The 19,650-nt window shown below is 42.6% G+C and overlaps 1 protein-coding gene across 1 annotated transcript in view; it reads right to left on the bottom strand.

The window, feature by feature from the left end:
* Window positions 1-19,650, bottom strand: part of LOC120946085 (FRAS1-related extracellular matrix protein 1-like) — a 208,926-nt gene that overhangs the window by 180,011 nt on the left and 9,265 nt on the right. The window contains exons 2-7 of the mRNA XM_040360818.1: window positions 12,124-12,373; window positions 11,140-11,234; window positions 3,994-4,304; window positions 3,170-3,369; window positions 2,652-2,975; window positions 1,226-1,334 (exon numbers count right to left, since the gene is read on the bottom strand). Of these exons, the coding sequence (XP_040216752.1) occupies window positions 1,226-1,334; window positions 2,652-2,975; window positions 3,170-3,369; window positions 3,994-4,304; window positions 11,140-11,234; window positions 12,124-12,345 (1,261 nt within the window). The 5' untranslated portion in view covers window positions 12,346-12,373. The remainder of the gene's footprint in view (window positions 1-1,225; window positions 1,335-2,651; window positions 2,976-3,169; window positions 3,370-3,993; window positions 4,305-11,139; window positions 11,235-12,123; window positions 12,374-19,650) is intronic.

The raw sequence follows: 19,650 nt of genomic DNA, 5'->3' as shown, positions 1-19,650 counted from the left end.
CAATTTTTTAAAAGCTGCGCCTCTTCCTCGTGCTGTTCCGTGATAGGCGGAACACTCAGTTTCCCAGCAGAGCCTGTGTTCAGTGTTCCGCCTATCACGGACGTCCTCTTGTCCGAGGCTGAGGACGAGATAACGTCCGTGATAGGCGGATCACTGAGCCTATCACGGAACAGCACAAGGAGGAGGCGCGGCTTTTAAAAAATGGATGCCCGCAGTCTGCATCCGGCGTATAAAGCCTCGTACACACGATAGGTTAACCAGAGGACACCGGTCTGAAGGACCGTTTTCATCGGTCATTAACCTATGGATTGCTTACCGATAGGTCAAAACCGATCGTTAGTAGGCACGACCATCGGTTAAAAACCCACGCATGCTCAGAATCAAGTTGACGCATGCTTGGAAGCATTGAATTTCGTTTTTTTTCAGCACGTCGTTGTGTTTTACGTCACCGCGTTCTGACACGATCGGTTATTTAACCTATGGTGTGTAGGCGTGACGGACCATCAGTCAGCTTCATCGGTTAACCTATGACAACGGTCCTTCAGACCGTTGTCCTCTGGTTAACCTATCGTGTGTACGAGGCTTAAGACGACCCCCGATATTTGAGACAAATTTTATATAAAGTATAAAAGGTCGTCTTATTCGCCAGCATATACGATACTCATTTCCTGGCTGTCATTCTGACTTTATTCTTTTTTTACTCTCAAATCGCTGATCGACACCATTACCATTACGCCACCATTTTTATAAAAATGACATAAATCTATCCCCTATTTTGTAGACGCTATAACTTTTGCGCAAACCAATCAATAAACGCTTATTGTGATTTTTTTTTTACTAAAAATATGTAGAACACGTATCGGCCTAAACTGAGGAAAATTTATTTTTTATATATATATATATATATATATATATATATATATATATATTTTGGGGGGGATATTTATTATAGCAAAAAGTAAAAAATATTGCTTTTTTTCAAAATTGTCGCTCTTCATAGTTTATAGCGCAAAAAATAAAAACCACAGAAGTGATCAAATACCACCAAAAGAAAGCTCTATTTGTGGGGAAAAAAAGGACATCAATTTTGTTTGGGAGCCACGTCGCACGACCGCGCAATTGTCAGTTAAAGTGACGCAGTGCCGAATCGCAAAAAGTGGCCTGGTCTTTGGCCAGCCAAATGGTCCGGGGCTGAAGTGGTTAATGTTTTTTTTGGGGTACTCACCCATATTCCAGGACACTCTGGGGGCGTTTGTCTCTGCAGTTCTAATGGAGAAATGGACCATTATGGGGGTGCTGCTCAGGAAATAGCTATCGATTGCTTGAAATTCAACCTGAAAGGAAAGCGGAGAAGACATCATTTAATGCCACAAAAAATGGAAACAAGAAACCAGTTTTAGGGCAACGCATTATAAACATTACCCCCCCCCCCCCCCATCGCACCTGCCTCAGTAAGGGCCCTACTAGACTTGCAGTTGGGGGTGTTACAAACATGCAATTAAGCCAAAGTTTTAGGGTCACATGCAGAACTTTCACAGTAATTTTAACTTGTACCAACTCCTTCCAAAAATGTTAAACTAATTGTTCTGGAGATAAACTTTACGAAATGTCAGGACAGGAAGTGAGGACAAATCTCTCCAAGGGGACACAGGGGATGGTTCCCCCTGGAACAGGAAGTGAAGGGAAATCTTCACAATAGGGTTACAGACAGAAGTCTAAGTAATTGTAATTATTTTCAACTCTATCCAAAACAAAAACAAAAAAAACAGCCCTGGGGCTATAAGAAATGTTCCTATACACTTCCGAAATTTCAGAATTAACGAATTTGTCAAAATTTTCAGATTTTGGAATCTTGGAATTTGGAATTTTTGAAATTCTGATTTTCTAATCTCTGATTTTCGAATTGTGTAATTTTGAATTTCCTCATTTCGATTTTCCAAATTTCCGGAATTTCTGAAATTTAGAATTTCCGAAATGTTGAATTTCCGGATTTCCAGAATTTCTGAAATTTTGAATTTTATAATTTCCCAAATTCCCGATTTCCGAATTGACGGATTTTGAAATTTTAGAAATTCTGATTTTATAATCTCCAAAATGTAAAATTTTCAAAATGTAAAATTTTCAAAATTTAGAATTTCCTCATTTAGAATTTTCGAATTTCCAAATTTCCTAAATGTTGAATTTCTGAAATGTTGAATTTCCGAAATGTTGAATTTCCGGATTTCAAGAATTTCCGAAATTTCGAACTTCCGAAATTTCGAATTTTCAAATTTAAAATTTTCGAAAATTTTCAAATTTAAAATTTCGAAAATTCGGAAATTCTAAATTTTGAAAATTCGGAAATTCTACATTTCGAAAATTCAGAAATTCTAAATTTCGAAAATTCGGAAATTCTAAATTTCGAAAATTCGGACATTCTAAATTTAGAAAATTCGGAAATTCAAAATTTCGAAAATCATAAAATTTGGAAATTGAAAAATTCTAAAATTTCATAATTAACGAATTTGTTAAAAAACTAATTCAGGAACTAAACGAATTGCACATATCTACAGCTCACAGTATTTATGATTTTCACTTTTATTGCCCTGATAATCTACTGACGGCTGTTAGACAAGAACGGGTGAATTTGGAAATTTAAGCTCACAACTCACCTCGTAGTTGCGTCTGTCGGGATGGGAGGTGTTGGGTGGCTGGTACGCTATCTTCAGGTCATGCAAGTCTTGCCAGGTGAAGGAGGTAATGGCTTTGGTCTGGTCATCTACATGGGTGAGATATCCCTCGGGCGGTGGCTTACTGATCTTAAATACAAGTTTATTCTTTGGAGTCTCATCATCTTCGGCGTCGAGAGTGGCCGTGGTAAGAGGGGTCAAGATGAACTGGTCGATTTCCAGGATAAACATGGGCATGAAGGCCGCCTGGGGTGGAGTGTTGGGAACTGCGCCTGAGATGTTTACAGGAATCCAGATGTTCTGAGCCTGAAGTTAAAAAATGGATTGACGTTGACAAATTAACAAATTTGTCAAAATTTGTTAAAAAACAAATTTGGAACTAAACGAATTGCACGTGTCTGTTTAACACCAAAAGTTGTTACATGGCATCACATACATCCGCCAACATACACAACTAAGACCTCTCCTTTCATGGTAATGTTAGAAGATTTGTTACTGACCTGCAACTGTTTTCGGTTGTCTTGGCTGCGATACTCAACCTGGAGCGGTATGTAATCGACATCGGGGGAGGGAGGACTGAGGTGTTCATATCTGATACCCATCTCAAGAAGATCGGCACAGTTGGCCTTCAGTAACCTCATTTCCTTTAGTCCCGGTTGGCAGGCCTTGTTGCCAGAACATCGCAATTTTTCTTGCCTGTCTGGAGAGAAAAGGAATAAAAAAGTTTCAACTAAAAATAATGGCCCGGATTCTCAGTGGAGATACGACGGCGTATCTCCAGATACGACGGCGTATCTCCAGATACGCCGTCGTATATCTGCCTTGCGCCGTCGTATCTATGCGCCTGATTCTTAGAATCAGTTACGCATAGATATCTGCTAGATCCGACAGGCGTAAGTCTCTTACGCCGTCGGATCGTAACTGCATTTTTACGCTGGCCGCTAGGTGGCGCTTCCGTCGAATTCCGCGTCGAGTATGCAAATTAGCTAGATACGCGAATTCCCGAACGTACGCCCGGCCGACGCAGTAAAGTTACGCCGTTTACGTTAGGCTTTTCCCGGCGTAATGTTGCCCCTGGTGGCATAAGTGCGGCGTAACAATGTTAAGTATGGCCGTCGTTCCCGCGTCAAAATTTGAAAAAGTTACGTCATTTGCATAAGTCGTCCGTGAATGGGGCTGGACGTCATTTACGTTCACGTCGAAACCAATGACGTCCTTGCGGCGTACTTTGGAGCAATGCACACTGGGAAATTCCACGGACGGCGCCTATGACCCTAGGATCGGCCCTGTAGATGGGCATTCAATATGTCATCAGCGCACTCACAGTTCCTGACTCGCGGGTTCGGAAGAGATCCAGCCACAAGTCTGCTGTCACGCTTTGAATCCTCTATCACCATCCGTCCATGGGCAGGAAGACCCAGCTCAGATCCAAGGGTCCTGGCCACGCAGTTGGTCCCCGGTCTTTCCAAACGATTCTTGAAGGACAGGATGTTTTTGTCCACCGATTTAGAAGAAACGCCATAAAACTCTGGAACTTCTAGAGAATTCTCTCCGAGAAGAACAATGCCGGCCAACGGCTCTGTAATTTTTACTTCTAAAATAAAACTTTCCACCAATGTCTCCCGTTCAGAAAACCTACGATATAGGAAAAGGCAATCTTTGAACACAACAATTAGAAAAGATTAGCTGTAGTAAAGCAATTAGGCACATGTCTAGAAACCACTAATCAGATCTCTCTCAAACCCATTAAAAAAAAAAGCCCTGAAGAAGTGGGTGCCCTTCAAAACCCTCAACATTTGTTGTTTATAGGTCTTTATTTATTTTTATTTATTTTAGTCACCATTAACCACTTCCTTACTGGTCACTTAAACCCCCATCCTGCCCAGACCGATTTTCAGCTTTCAGCACTGACGGATTTTGAATGACAATTGCGCGGTCATACAACACTGTACCCAAATTATGGGCCAGATTCACAGCGGAGATACTCCGTCGTATCTCTCAGAGTATCTATGCGACTGATTCATAGAACCAGTTACGCATAGATATCCCTAAGATCCGACATGTGTAATTGTTTTACACTGTCGGATCTTAGGATGCAATACCGCGGCCGCCGCTGGGGGGAGTTTGCGTTGTAAACCAGCGTCGGGTAAGCAAATTAGGAGTTACGGCGATTCACGACGGATTTTCGCGTTCGCTACGTCGCCGCTAGTCTAGTTTCCTGTCGCAAAGTTAGTCGTCGTTTTTGGTGCCTTAACTTTACACAGCAAATGTATTGCTGTATAAAGTATGGCCGTCGTTCCCGCGTCGAAATTTTAAAAATAACGTTGTTTGCGTAAGCCGTCCGGGAAAACGGAATTACGCTACGCGCGTCGCTGTTCAAAAAAAGGACGTCACGGCGCGCAAAGCACGGCAGAAATTTCGAAACGGAGCATGCGCAGTAGGTCCGGCGCGGGAGCGCGCCCAATTTAAATGGCACACGCCCATTTAAATTACGCGGGCTTACGCCGGAGGCTGCCAGCGTAGGTTTTCATTGCAAGTGCTCTGTGAATCAGGCACTTGCGATGAAAACTTGCGGCGGTGTAACGTATCTATGATACGTTACGCCGCCGCACTTCTACGTGAATCTGGCCCTATATTTTTATCAATTTTTTTCCCACAAATAGAGTTTTCTTTTAGTGGTATTTGATCAACTCTGCGGTTTTTATTTTTTGCGCTATAAACAAAAAAATACAGAAATTTTTTAAAAACACAATATTGTTTTACTGTTTGTTATAATAATATCCCAATTTAAAAAAAATAAAAATAAAAATGTTTTCTCAGTTTAGGCCGATACGTATTCTTCGACATATTTCTGGTAAAAAACAAAAAACCGCAATAAGCGTATATTGATTGGTTTGCACAAAAGTTATAGGGCCAGATTCACGTAGCTGCACGGCGGCGTAACGTATGTCCTTTACGTTACTCCGCAGCAAGTTTTCAGCGCAAGTGCTTGATTCACAGAGCACTTGCCTGTAAACTTGCGGCGGCGTAGCGTAAAGCCGTCCGGCGCAAGCCCGCCTAATTCAAATGGGGCGGGGACCATTTAAATTAGGCGCGTTCCCGCACCGAACGTACTGCGCATGCGCCGTCCCTAAAATTTCCCGACGTGCATTGCCCTAAATGACGTCGCAAGGACATCATTGGTTTCGACGTTAACGTAAATGGCGTAAATGACTTACGCAAACAACGTGAAATTTCAAATTTCGACGCGGGAACGACGGCCATACTTAACATTGGCTAGACCACCTAGGGCCCAGCTTTATCTTTACGACGCATATCTCTACGGAAACGACGTAAATTTACAGCGACGGGCAAAGCGGACGTTCGTGAATCGGCGTAACAAGTCATTTGCATATTCTACGCCGACCGCAATGGAAGCGCCACCTAGCAGCCGGCCTAGAATTGCAGCCTAATAGCACTGATCGCTGTACAAATGCCAATAGCCCCAAAAAAGTGTCAAAAGTCTCCGATTTGTACGTCGCAATGTCACAGTACCGCTAAAAATCACAGATCGCCACCCTTACTAGTAAAAAATAAAAATGCCATAAAAATGCCATAAATCTTTTACCATAGTTTGCAGACGCTATAAATTTTGAGCAAACCAATCAATATACGCTTATTGCGATTTTCTTTTTACCAAAAATATGTAGAAAAATACATATTGGCCTAAACTGATGAAGACATTTTTTATTTCATTTTTTATTTGGGGATATTTATTATAGCAAAATGTAAAAAATATAGGGGCAGATCCACAAAAGAATTACGCCGGCGTATCTATTGATACGCCGCGTAATTTTAAATTTCCTGCGTCGTATCTTTGTTTTGTATCTACAAAACAAGATACGACTGCTTCTCGGATCGATCCGACAGGCGTACGTCTTAGTACGCCGTCGGATCGTAGATGCATTTTTTCCGCCGGACGCTAGGTGGCGTTTTCGTATAATTCTGCGTCGAGTATGCAAATTAGCTAGTTACGGCGATCCACAAACGTACGTCTGGCCGGAGCATTTTTTTACGTCGTTTGCGTTCGGCTTTTTCCGGCGTATAGTTAAAGATGCTAATATGAGGCGTACTCAATGTTAAGTATGGCCGTCGTTCCCGCTTCAAATTTTGAATTTTTTACGTCATTTGCGTAAGTCGTTCGCGAATAGGGATTTGCGTAGAATGACGTCGCCGTCGTAAACATTGCCATGTTCCGGTTTAATTTCGAGCATGCGCACTGGGATACCACGGACGGCACATGCGCTGTTCAAAAAAAACGTTGTTTACGTCGGGTCACGACGTATTTACATGAAACACGCCCCCATCACATCCATTTGAATTGCGCGCCCTTACGCCGCCAAAGATACACTACGCTGCCGTAACTTACGGCGCAAATTCTTTGAAGATTCAAAAAAAAAGTAAGTTACGGCGGCGTAGTGTATCTTAGACACGCTACGCCCGGCGGATATATGCGCCGCGCTACGTGGATCTGCCCCATGTTTTTTTTTCCCAAAACTGTCACGCTTCTTTTGTTTGCACAAAAAATAAAAACCGCAGTGGTAATCAAATACCACCAAAAGAAAGCTCTATTTGTGGGAATTTTGTTTGGATAAAACATCTCGCATGACTGCTCAACTGTCAGTTAAAGCGACGCAGTGCCAATTTGTAAAAAGCGCTTTGGTCAGGAAGAGGAGAAAAATCCTCCGGGGCTGTTAGGTGGTTAAGGCCAGCGCGGGCCTGGTTTGAGCAGAAAACCAGATTTTTACAAGATTGCTCATCTCTAATAATAGTGATAATAAACATATTTCAAGAGCAACACAAAAAATAAAATGATACTAATTGTGACATAGTGGCTTTTCAAAGACTTCAGACAATGGACTGGGTCTGCTGTGCTGGGATTTTTATTGTTTTTTTTTAACCACAAAACAGACTTGATCAAAGAGGCCGCACAGGAATTTGCGTCTGGTTTTGGAAAACACAGACGACTACAATCAGCGGCGGTAGAAATATTTATTGGTGATTTATAACCATGGTTTCGACCATTTCTAGTGAATAATTCTGTTGGCATTTAAAGTTCCAGACCGGCCTTTGCATTATTTTGACAGAACAGACAGATGAATAGTCTGGAGGTGTCACAAAAAATTTTTTTTGGATGTTTTATAGTAGAAGCTGGATGATATTTAGTTTGCTACAAAAATGTGTAATATAAACAGTTGCAATTTTGTTATAAATTACTTGTTTCTTTTTTTTCTTTTTTTTTTTACAAACGGAGATCTCCTATCTGTAGGATACAATCTCCAGACTGCTCATAAGAAACTGGAGGAAATCAAACATCTTTGGTACAAAATAAAAATACATTTTTTTTTTCAAACTGATCTTTTAAGTTGCCAAACAATAAACTTATTGGGCCAGATTCAGAGAAGAAGTACGCCGGAGTATCTACTGATACACCGGCGTACTTTCAAATTTGCCGCGTCGTATCTTTAGTTTGAATCCTCAAACCAAGATACGATGGCTTCTGGCTTCGATCCGACAGGCATACGGCTTCGTACGCCTTCGGATCGTAGGTGTAATACTTCGGCGCCCGCTGGGTGGAGTTTGCGTCGTTTTCCGCGTCGGGTATGCTAATTAGCTGTTTATGGCGATTCACGAAGGTACGCGCGGCCGTCGCATTCTCTTACGTCGTCGCTAGTCGGCTTTTCCCGGCGTATAGTTAAAGCTGGTATTTCGTGGCTTATCTTTAGACTTGCCATGTTAAAGTATGGCCGTCGTTCCCGTGTCGAATTTCAAATTTTTTTTTTTTTTGCGTAAGTCGTCCCTGAATAGGAATGGACGTAACTCACGTCGACGTTCAAAAAATTACGTCATTTCGTGCAAAAGCACGGCGGGAAATTTCAAAACGGAGCATGCGCAGTACGTTCGGCGCGGGAACGCGCCTAATTTAAATGATACACGCCCCATTTGAATTAGGCGGGCTTGCGCCGGACGGATTTACGCTACGCCGCCGTACAGGCAAGTGCTTTGTGAATCAAGCACTTGCCCATAAAACTTGCGGCGGTGTAACGTAAATGCAATACGTTACGCCGCCGGAATTCTACGTGAATCTGGTCCCTTATATTTTGACAGAATTTTTTTTTTAACAATTGTATTTATTAATATTTACTTAAAGATTAAATATATATTTTTTTAAATGTATATAAATATGTAAATATTATTGTTTGGCACCTTAAATGTCCATTGTGTATAATTAAGGATGCTAAACAAACTTCACATATTTATATATGATAAAAATTACAATTTTATGTCATATATTTTATTAATTAAAAAATAAAATTGTAAAAATGTATTTTTACGTAAAATTATGTGTGTGGTTGTGGTGTCACAACCAAAAACTACTCAAATACTTTAATTGTGTACGTTACACCCAAGGGACTTTTAAGATGTCAAACAATAAACGTAATATATTTTGACAGAAAAAAAAAATTACAACTGTATATATTAATATTTACTTAAAGATTTAATATATATATATATATATATATTTTAAAATGTATATAAATATGTAAATATTATTGTTTACCACCTTAAAAGTCCATTGTGTGTAGAGTGTATAATTAAGTATGCTAAACAAACTTTGCATATTTACATATTATAAGAATTACAATGTTATGTGATATATTTAATTAATTAATAAATAAATTGTAAAAAATTATTTTTACATAAAATTATGTGAATTTTATTGTATGGCACCTTAGAAGTCCATTGTGTGTAGAGTGTATAATTAAGGATGCTAAACAAACTTCACATATTTATATATTATACAAATTTAAACTGTATGTGATAAATTTTATTAATCAATAAATATAATTGTTAAAATGATAATTTTATGTAAAATGATGTGAATTTTATTGTTTGCCACCTTAACAGTACATTGTGTCTAGAGTGTATAATTAAGGATGCTAAAAAAACTTCTCATCTTTATATATTAAAAACATTACAATTTAATATAATATTTCTAGTTTTCTACAGAAATGTGTATTATAAACAGTTGCCATTTTGTTATATAATACTTTTTTTTTATTACTTTCATTATGTACGGTACATCCAATGGACTTTTAGGATGCCAAACAAAAAAATTGATATATTTTGACAGAAACAATTTGTATAATTGTATTTATTTAAAGATAAATAAAATATATAAATATGTTAATATTATTGTTTGGCACCTTAAAAGTCCATTGTGTGTAGAGTGTATAATTAAGGATGCTAAACAAGCTTCACATATTTCTATATTATAAAAATTTTAATTGTATGTGATACATTTTATTAATTAATAAATAAATATAATTGTTAAAATTATAATTTTAGGTAAAATGATGTGAATTTTATTGTTTGCCACCTTAAAAGTTTGCCACCTTAAAAGTCCATTATGTGTAGAGTGTATAATTAAGGATGCTAAACAAACTTCTCATATTTATATATTAAAGAAAAAAAATAATTACAATTACATATATTGTAGTATAATGCCAAACCATAAACTTCACGTATTTATTTAAATAGAAATTGTGCATATTTTTTTTTCTATTAAACAAAACTGTAAAAAATAAATAAAAATAATAATAATTTATAAATATTAATATTAATTATAAATATAGGGTGCCAGATTCACAAAGAATTGCCCTGGCGCAGCGTATCAGAGATACGCTACGCTGCCGTATCTTACCTGGCGGAATTTCGAATCCAGGAAGATTTTGCGCCGTAAATTACGGCGGCGTAGTGTATTTCTCAGCGCGTATTTCAAATTGGGCGGGTAGGGGGCGTGATTCATTTAAATGAAGCACGTCCCCGCGCCGATTGAAATGCGCATGCTCCGTTTTGAAATTTCCCGCCGTGCTTTGCGTGAAATGACGTCGCACCGACCTCATTTTTTTGAACGTAGACGTGAGTTACATCCTTTCCTATTCACGGACGACTTACACAAAAAAAATTAAAAAATCAAAATTCGACGCGGGAACGACGGCCATACTTTAACATGGCAAGTCTATCTATACGCCACGAAACAGCAGCTTTAACTATACGCCGGAAAAAGCTGACTAGAGACGACGTAAGAGAATGCGACGGCCGCGCGTACCTTCGTGGATCGACGGAAGAAAATAATTAGCATACCCGACGTGGAAAACGACGCAAACTCCACCCAGCGGGCGCCGAAGTATTGCACCTACGATCCGAAGGCGTACGAAGCCGTACGCCTGTCGGATCGAAGCTGTTACTTGCAGCTCTTGGAACTTCCTGCACCATAAAGCTGCCCCCGGGGCCCCACATTGTACTAATGATGTACAGGAGGGTCTGTGCTACCCTTTTATTGGCTACCCTGCCCCCAATTGGCACCCACCCCCTTACCTTAGCATAGAATCAGAATACTGCTATGAAAATATACAGCAAAATGTACCTGTACACCCTGAGCATCACCTGATCGACATCCAGCATGGGGGACCCATTGTGTGTGTACCGCACTTCATCTGGTAGGAAGTGACAATCAAATCCCTGCAAGAGAACATAAGCTGAAAGACCCTCAGTTGTAGTATACTGGCATCTAGTGGCAGTTGTGGCCCACTGCAACCTGTTTACAATGTGCTTTTGGTTTCTTCCTCGGTCTTCCCCTCCTGTTTAGTGCTAGTTAGTTCAGTCCTAGCTAGAACATTTCCACTTTTAGTTAGTTAGTTTTAGTTATTCACAGGGCTCAGGAAAGTCATTGTTTCCTCACAACATCCTCTTTACTACAATTGTCTGAAGAAAATTTGCATTGGATTCAAATTCTGTGTTTTATTGAAGAGTTAAGCTGTCTGCGGATGGTGTCAAGTCAGCAGGTGGCCCAGACTGGGTCTAAGAAGGCACACTATATTACCAAAAGTATTGGGACACCTGCCTTTACATACACATGGGGCCAGATTCACAAAGAGATACGACGGTGTATCTATAGTAGCCTGTCGGATCTTCTGGCTATCTATGCGTAACTGATTCTATGAATCAGTCGCATAGATAGAAACAGAGATACAACGGCGTATCAGCAGATATGCCGTCGTATCTCCACTGTGAATCTGGCCCCAAGGGACCAAACCCAACCCCTGAAAAACAACCCTACACCATAATCCCCCCTCCACCAAATGGTTTGGACCAGTTCACAAAGCAAGGTCCATAAAGACATGGATGAGCGAGTTTGGGATGGAGGAACTTGACACCAATGTAAGGGACATTCTTCCCCATGACCACCAATTAATTGGTCTTGTGGGGTTGGGGTCCCCCCCCCCCCCAACTCTCAAAACTATTTCTAGTGTTTCTTTGGGTAAAAAGCTTGAGAAAGGCTCCCCCCTACAGTGTGACTCTGGGGGGTGAATACGATGATAAATAAAAATAAGAAGCCTATGTAGCTTACCTGAGGAGACAAAACTCCAACTCGTTGGGTGGTGGGCTCGTTGGAGACCACTTGGACCTTGCAGGAGTCTCTGTCGCTCGGGATGTTGAAGCGTAATTCATTTTCGGTGATGTAAACGGTTTGGCCTCTTCCAACGGTCGCTCCTTTGTTGGTCACGATGAGGACCGAGGCGGCCAACACGTCCCAGGCCCACATGAAGAAGAGGAACGCCCCTCTGGACATTTTCTGAAGATGATTACGGCGTTTATCCCTGGAAGAAACGTGAACATCAGACCTTTGGCTAGTGGTCACTGCGCCCTCTTATGGCTGAAATGGTTTGGGGGGAATAACTAGTAATTTTTGACCTGAGGTCTGTTGGGAGGAGTACTGAGGCCGGGGGCTGTGATGTTTTCAGGAAGCTCTGTACAGCCCCCTGCCAGCCACTCCCACCAACCATGATCTACCTGCATTGCATAGAGACTTAACCCCTTCCCTCAAAGCGTACACATTAGACTTGTGCACTGCCAAATAATGTGTTTCTTTTCGTTTTTTTGCTTTTTTTGAAAATTCGGAAAGTCGCAAATTCAACAAATTCTGTTTTTTTTTTACTATTTTGTGCCAGTTTTCCCCTTTGATAATAATATAAAAAAAAAAAACAGGAAATATTTAGAATTTATTTTGGGGTATTCTTTGGTGGTAGATTATGGTAATAGCAAAAAATATACAGTTACATTTTCTATTTTTTTTTTTACTATTTTGTTTCAGTTTTCCTTTAATAATAATAATGATAATAATAATAATAATAATAATAATAAAAAAAAAATCAGGAAATATTTAGAATTTATTTTGGGGTATTCTTTGGTGGTAGATCATGGTAATAGCAAGAAATATACAGTTACATTTTCAATTTTTTTTTTTACTATTTTGTTTCAGTTTTCCTTTGATAATAATGATAATAAAAAAAAAATCTGGAAATATTTAGAATTCATTTTGGGGTGTTCTTTGGTGTTAGATTATGGTAATAGCAAGAAATATACAGTTGCATTTTAAAAAAAATATTATTATTTATTTTCTTACTATTTTGTGCCAGTTTTTCTTTATTAATAATAATAATAATAATAATAATAATAATAATAATAATAATAATAAAAAATAACAGGAAATATTTAGAATTTATTTTGGGGTGCTATTTGGTGGTAGATCATGGTAATAGCAAAAAATATTGGGCCAGATCCAGAGAGAGAGTACGCCGGCGTATCTACTGATACGCCGGCGTACTTTCAAATTTGCCGCGTCGTATCTTTAGTTTGAATCCTCAAACCAAGATACGACGGCATCTGGGTTCGATCCGACAGGCGTATGGCTTCATACGCCTTCGGATCGTAGGTGCAATACTTCGGCGCCCGCTGGGTGGAGTTTGCGTCGTTTTCCGCGCCGGTATGCAAATGAGCTTTTTCCGACGATCCACGAACGTACGCGCGGCCGTCGCATTCTCTTACGTCGTCTCTAGTCGGCTTTTTCCGGCGTATAGTTAAAGCTGCTATTTTGCGGCGTATAGATAGACTTGCCATGTTAAAGTATGGCCGTCGTTCCCGCGTCGAAATTTGAATTTTTTTTTTGCGTAAGTCGTCCGTGAATAGGGATGGACGTAAGTCACGTCTAAGTAAAAAAAATGACGTCGTTGCGATGTCATTTCACGCAAAGCACGGCGGGAAAGTTTGAAACGGAGCATGCGCAGTTCAATCGGCGCGGGGACGCGCTTCATTTAAATGAATCACGCCCCCTAATCGGCGATTTGAATTCCGCCGCCAGAAATACACTACGCCGCCGTAACTAATAGCGCAAAATTTTCAATTCGACTTGGATTCGACTTAAAGTTAGGTAAGATACGGCGGCTTAGCGTATCTCTGATACGCTGCGCCTATCCAATTCTATGTGAATCTGGCCCATAGAGTTACATTTAAACATTTTTTAAAAAAAATATTTTGTGCCAGTTTTCCTTTGATAATAATAATAAAAAAAATAAATCAGGAAATATTTATTATCATTTACCGCCAAATAAAAGGCTAAAAATAAAGGGCCAGATTCATAAAGAATTGCGGCGGCGTAACGTATGTCCTTTACGTTACTCCGCCGCAAGTTTTCAGCGTAAGTGCTTGATTCACAAAGCACTTGCGTGTAAACTTGCGGCGGCGTAGCGTAAAGCCGTCCGGCGCAAGCCCGCCTAATTCAAATGGGGCGTGTACCATTTAAATTAGGCGCGTTCCCTCGCCGGACGTACTGCGCATGCTCCGTCTTGAAATTTCCCGCTGTGCTTTGCGCGAAATGACGTCGCCCCGACGTAATTTTTTTGAATGGCGACGTGCGTAACGTACTTTCGTATTCCCGGACGACTTACGCAAAAAAAAAAAATTTGAAATTCGACGCGGGAACGACGGCCATACTTTAACATGGGCTGTCTATTGTTACACCACCTAAATAGCAGCCGTAACTTTGCGACGCGAAAAGCCGACTAGCGACGACGTAAGAGAATGCGACGAACGCGCGTACCTTCGTGGATCGCCATAAACAGCTAATTAGCATACCCGACGCGGAAAACGACGCGATCTCCACCCAGCGGCTGCCGAAGTATTGCATCCTAAGATCTGAAGGCGTACGAAGCTGTAAGCCTGTCGGATCTTAGCCAAATGCCGTCGTATCTTTGTTTGTAAATTACAAATTAAGATACGACGCGGCAAATTTGAAAGTACGCCGGAGTATCAGCAGACACTCCGGCATACTTCTTCTCTGAATCTGGCCCTAAGTGCGGTACAATCCACCTGGATACATGAAGTAGTTGGGATGAAACGTACAGTTTTACTAACGCGTCAAAGTTGCAAAAATGAAATCAAGTGTTAAAATTTTCTTTTATCTTCGTCATGAATAGTGTTGAGCGGAATACGCCATACTCGATTTAGCGATATATCACGAATATATAGACGAATATTCGTGATATATATTTTTTTGCGAGATTTCGCTATTGCGAATGCGAAATTGATTGCGAAATTTTGACAACTGTGGTAGAACTGTGGTAGAACTCTGCTTGACTCTGATGCAACAGAAGGGCGGAGAAAGTATTCGCGAATATTCGGAAATCGAATATTCGCGATTGCGAATATTCGGCAACATAAAAGGATCGCCTCAGCTTAGCTACTCGGCCCAGGGTCTCTAATCATACCAGCAATGCTTTTAGACGTCGATAGGCTGTGATCTGTTTTAAAAATAAATTTGAAAAAATACGAATATTCGGAATAGCGAATTTTGGCCGCGAAATTCGAGTTATTCGCGAATATTCGAATATGCCATATTCGTAACGAATATTCGAATTGTGAATATTCGTGAGCAACACTAGTCATGAAGGGGCAAAAATAAAACATAAGGTAAAATGAATCTTGAATGTATAACTTTTTTTACGGAATACTCGATGTTTGTGCAGAGCTTGTACTTTAATCGGGCTGAAAACATGACATAAGACGATCGGCAGTGACCGTCAACTCAGCATCTTTGTGCGTCTCCCATGACACCGGCAATTATGGAAATGAATCAGACAGAGTTACATTATCAGCTGGAATGGAAAAACAAGTCCATCCTCCGCTGGCACGCGTTGCCGTCCCCGGTCCCAGCACTGATCTACGCTGGAAATTTGCTTCAATTACTTATTTATGGCGAGCTGCGAGCCGGTCTCCCTCACTTTTTTTTTTTTGTTTTTTATTTTACTGGAGTTTGTTGTAGTGTTAGTAATTGATCTCCCGAACCCCCAGGCCTACTTATTGAATCCGGCATTGATTAATATTTAATGGAACCTGTTTGCTTGGATGATTCACATCCTCGGGACTCTATGAAGGGACGGAGGTTTTTCCCTTTTTTTTTTTTTTTTAGAGCAAGTTGTACACGAGACATCAGTTACACCTCACCCCTTTTGGTTTGGCGGTTTGGTTCCTTTTGCCGTAAGAGGTAACCACAAACTTCATTAAAGCGGGGGTTCCGGACATCATATATTTTTTTTGCCACCTAAAATTAATCACATTAAATACCGTATTTATCGGCGTATACCGCGCACTTTTGTGCCCTGAAAATCAGGGCAAAATCGTGGGTGCGCGATATACGCCGATACCCGCTTTTCCGCGTCCAATTTTGAATACTGCGCCGGCATATACCGAGCGCAGTACACTCGTGTAAAGTCGGGCAGTCTCGGCTCCTCTCGCGCTCACGTCCTGGACGTACAGGACGTGAGCGCGAGAGTAGCCGAGCCTGCCCGACTATACACGAGTGTACTGCGCTCGGTATATGCCGGAGCAGTATTCAAACTCGGCGCGGGAAACGAGCGGGGAGGACGCCGGACCCGACGTAGAGGACACCCGAAGCCGCAGACGGACGCCGGACCTGACGAGGCCGCAGATGGACGCCGCGCAAGACACTAAAACTGTAAGTACAAAAAAACTTTTTTCCACAGGAATGCGGGTCCACTTTAGGGGTGCGCGCTATACGCCGGAGCGCGCAATACCCCGATAAATACGGTAATCACATTAAATCGTTCCTAAAACATATATAATAGCTCCCCAATCATTCCAGAAATCATTGGCCGTATCCATCATAGGTGTGGCAGTGTTGCCAACTGTTCCGTATTTTTACGTACAGTTCGTAAAAACGCCCCCCCCCCCGTTCGTAAATGTCCGTGTTTGCGGGAATGTGCCAGTGAAAATAGCCGAGATCGGTTCGGCTTGGAACTGCGCATGGAGATTGGAGGTAGGGGGTGATTGTGGCTGCGGTGGCACCGCAGAGGGGGATGGAGGCAGGGGGCAAGGGAGGCGGGGGGGATGGTGGCTGCGGTGGCACCGCAGAGGGGGATGGAGGCAAGGGGGGATGGTGGCTGCGGTGGCACCGCAGAGGGGGATGGAGGTGGGGGGATGGTGGCTGCGGTGGCACCGCAGAGGGGGATGGAGGCAGGGGGGGATGGTGGCTGTGGTGACACCGCAAAGGGGCAATGGAGGCAGGTGGAGATTGGAGACAGGGGGAGATTGGAGGCAGGGTGTGTTAGTGGCAGGGGGTGATTGGATGCAGGGGGTGTTGGTGGCACCGCAGAGGGGGATGGCGGCACCGCAGAGGGTGGGGGATGGAGACAGGGGTTGTTGGTGGCACCGCAGAGGAGGATGGAGGCAGGGGACGATGGAGGCAGGGGGCCTGGGGGAGATTGTGGCACCTCAGAGGGGGATGGAGGCAGGGGGTGATGTGACTAAATAATTTGCCCTTATTATATTGAAAATAACAAAAATATGTTTTTTTACCTTAAAGGGGTTGTAAAGGTAATTTTTTCCCCCCTTAATATCTTCCTTTACCTTAGTGCAGTCCTCCTTCACTTACCTCATCCTTCCATTTTGCTTTTAAATGTCCTTATTTCTTCTGAGAAATCCTCACTTCCTGTTCTTCTGTCTGTAACTCCACACAGTAATGCAAGGCTTTCTCCCTGGTGTGGAGAAAGCCTCTTGAGGGGGGAGGGGGCGAGCAGGAGTGTCAGGACGCCCACTAACACACAGCTCATTTCCCTATCTGCAAAGTAGAGAGTGTCCCGACTCTCCTGCTCGCCCCCTCCCCCCTCAAGAGGCTTTCTCCACACCAGGGAGAAAGCCTCGCATTACTGTGTGGAGATGCTTTGTTTACACAGGCATCTCCCTGTTCTTCAGCTCCGTGACACGATCTCGGGCACCAGGCGGACATCGAGTCCGCAGGTCCCGCGGGCACGGTCACGGAGCCCGCGGCAGGCGCGCGTATTTTTTTTTTGCACATCAGTACTGCGGCCATGTACTGTATTTCGCGATTTTTCTGCCGTTGCCATTTAAATCTTACGTCCAAATTTCCCAAGCCAAACAACGATCACTAATAAAAACTGATAAACTATTAATTTGCCACAAACTAAATAGAAATCTTGACCGGTTTTCAAAAGCCTCCCTGACTGCGCCCGTCGTTCTTTACGAGCGGCGGCCGCACCACTCGGCGCGGGGTCAGAATAATGATTAAATAAATATATATATATATATTTTTTTTACTTATTTTACAGCCTGGCCCCCAATTCCCACGAGTCGGCTAATTGCCTGTTGTTTTAATGCCGCTCCATCTCTTTGTATCCCAACAATGCGCTTCCCTTGCAGTTCGCGGCGCGTTTCTCGAGCCAAGATGGCAGCAAGTTCCCTGGCTCGGTGTCCAAGGCGCAATAAAAATGATTGGGGCTAAATGAAATTACTGACCGCCGTCTCGCTCGGTGCCAAGTCCCGGGCTGAGAATGTAACTTATAGTTATTCAATGCAAAATAGATCCATCTATTAGATGAAATGAAGAGATATATCCCGATAAAATGGACACGTTGTATCCCCCCGCAGATCTATGCTAATCAATTCCTATACAAAAGAAAAATTCAATTTTTACTGCAGGAATAAATATTATAAAGGGGGGTCACCGTGACAAACTGTGCAACCCCCAATATAGCCAGGATAGAGGTGACAAGGACCTGGACCATTTCCCAGTCTGGACCACAAGTGCTGAATCAACTGTACCCCTGTACTCAACCTGTACTCATCAGCACCCCCCCCCCAAGTCTTGCACAGTTGTAGCGGCTCCTCTCCCGGGGCTGAAATTGCTCCCTCTGATTTCACTACACACTGTGAGCTTCTCACAATGTGCATTAGAAGCTGCAGCAACTTATATAAAGCCCCGCCTCATTTCCTGGCTGGAGGACATCTAGAATTTGTGTTAGCAATTCCCCCCCCCCCCCGGGGCCTGACTGTCCCTGGCCCGCCCCTTTCATTCATTGGATTTCAGTTTTGTCAATCATGGAGGCTCAGCAGCCTAGGGCGCTACCTAGGGTGGTCTGCATGAGAATACAGTCTGTCCAGGAAGTTCCTCCAGACTGACACCCACCCATCAAGGCATTTTAATATTTGCATAACTCCCCCCAAGAGCCAGCTCCCCCCCAGTACAGATCCTACCCCCCCCCCCCCAGTGCCGATCCCCCAGGACAGATCTGCCCTACAATTACAGATCTACCTCCAAGTACAGTCCCCCTCCCAAGCACAGATCTGCCCCCAGTACAGGTATACCCCCCCCCCCAGTTATAGAATTCCCCCAGTACAGATCTCCCCTCCAGTACAGTCCCCCTCCCAAGCACAGATCTGCCCCCCAGTACAGGTATACCCCCCCCCAGTTATAGAATTCCCCCAGTACAGATCTCCCCTCCAGTACAGTCCCCCTCCCAAGCACAGATCTGCCCCCAGTACAGGTATACCCCCCCCCCCCAGTTATAGAATTCCCCCAGTACAGATCTCCCCTCCAGTACAGTCCCCCTCCCAAGCACAGATCTGTCCCCCAGTACAGGTATACCCCCCAGTTATAGAATCCCCCCAGTACAGATCTCCCCCTCCAGTACAGTCCCCCTCCCAAGCACAGATCTGTCCCCCAGTACAGGTATACTCCTCCAGTTATAGCGTTCCCCCAGTACAGATTTCCCCCCCACTACAG

The sequence above is a fragment of the Rana temporaria genome, chromosome 7, assembly GCF_905171775.1.
Source record: "Rana temporaria chromosome 7, aRanTem1.1, whole genome shotgun sequence".
NCBI lineage: Eukaryota > Metazoa > Chordata > Amphibia > Anura > Ranidae > Rana > Rana temporaria.
Note: the sequence above shows the minus strand (reverse complement) of the source record. Positions and strands in the feature narration are given on the sequence as shown.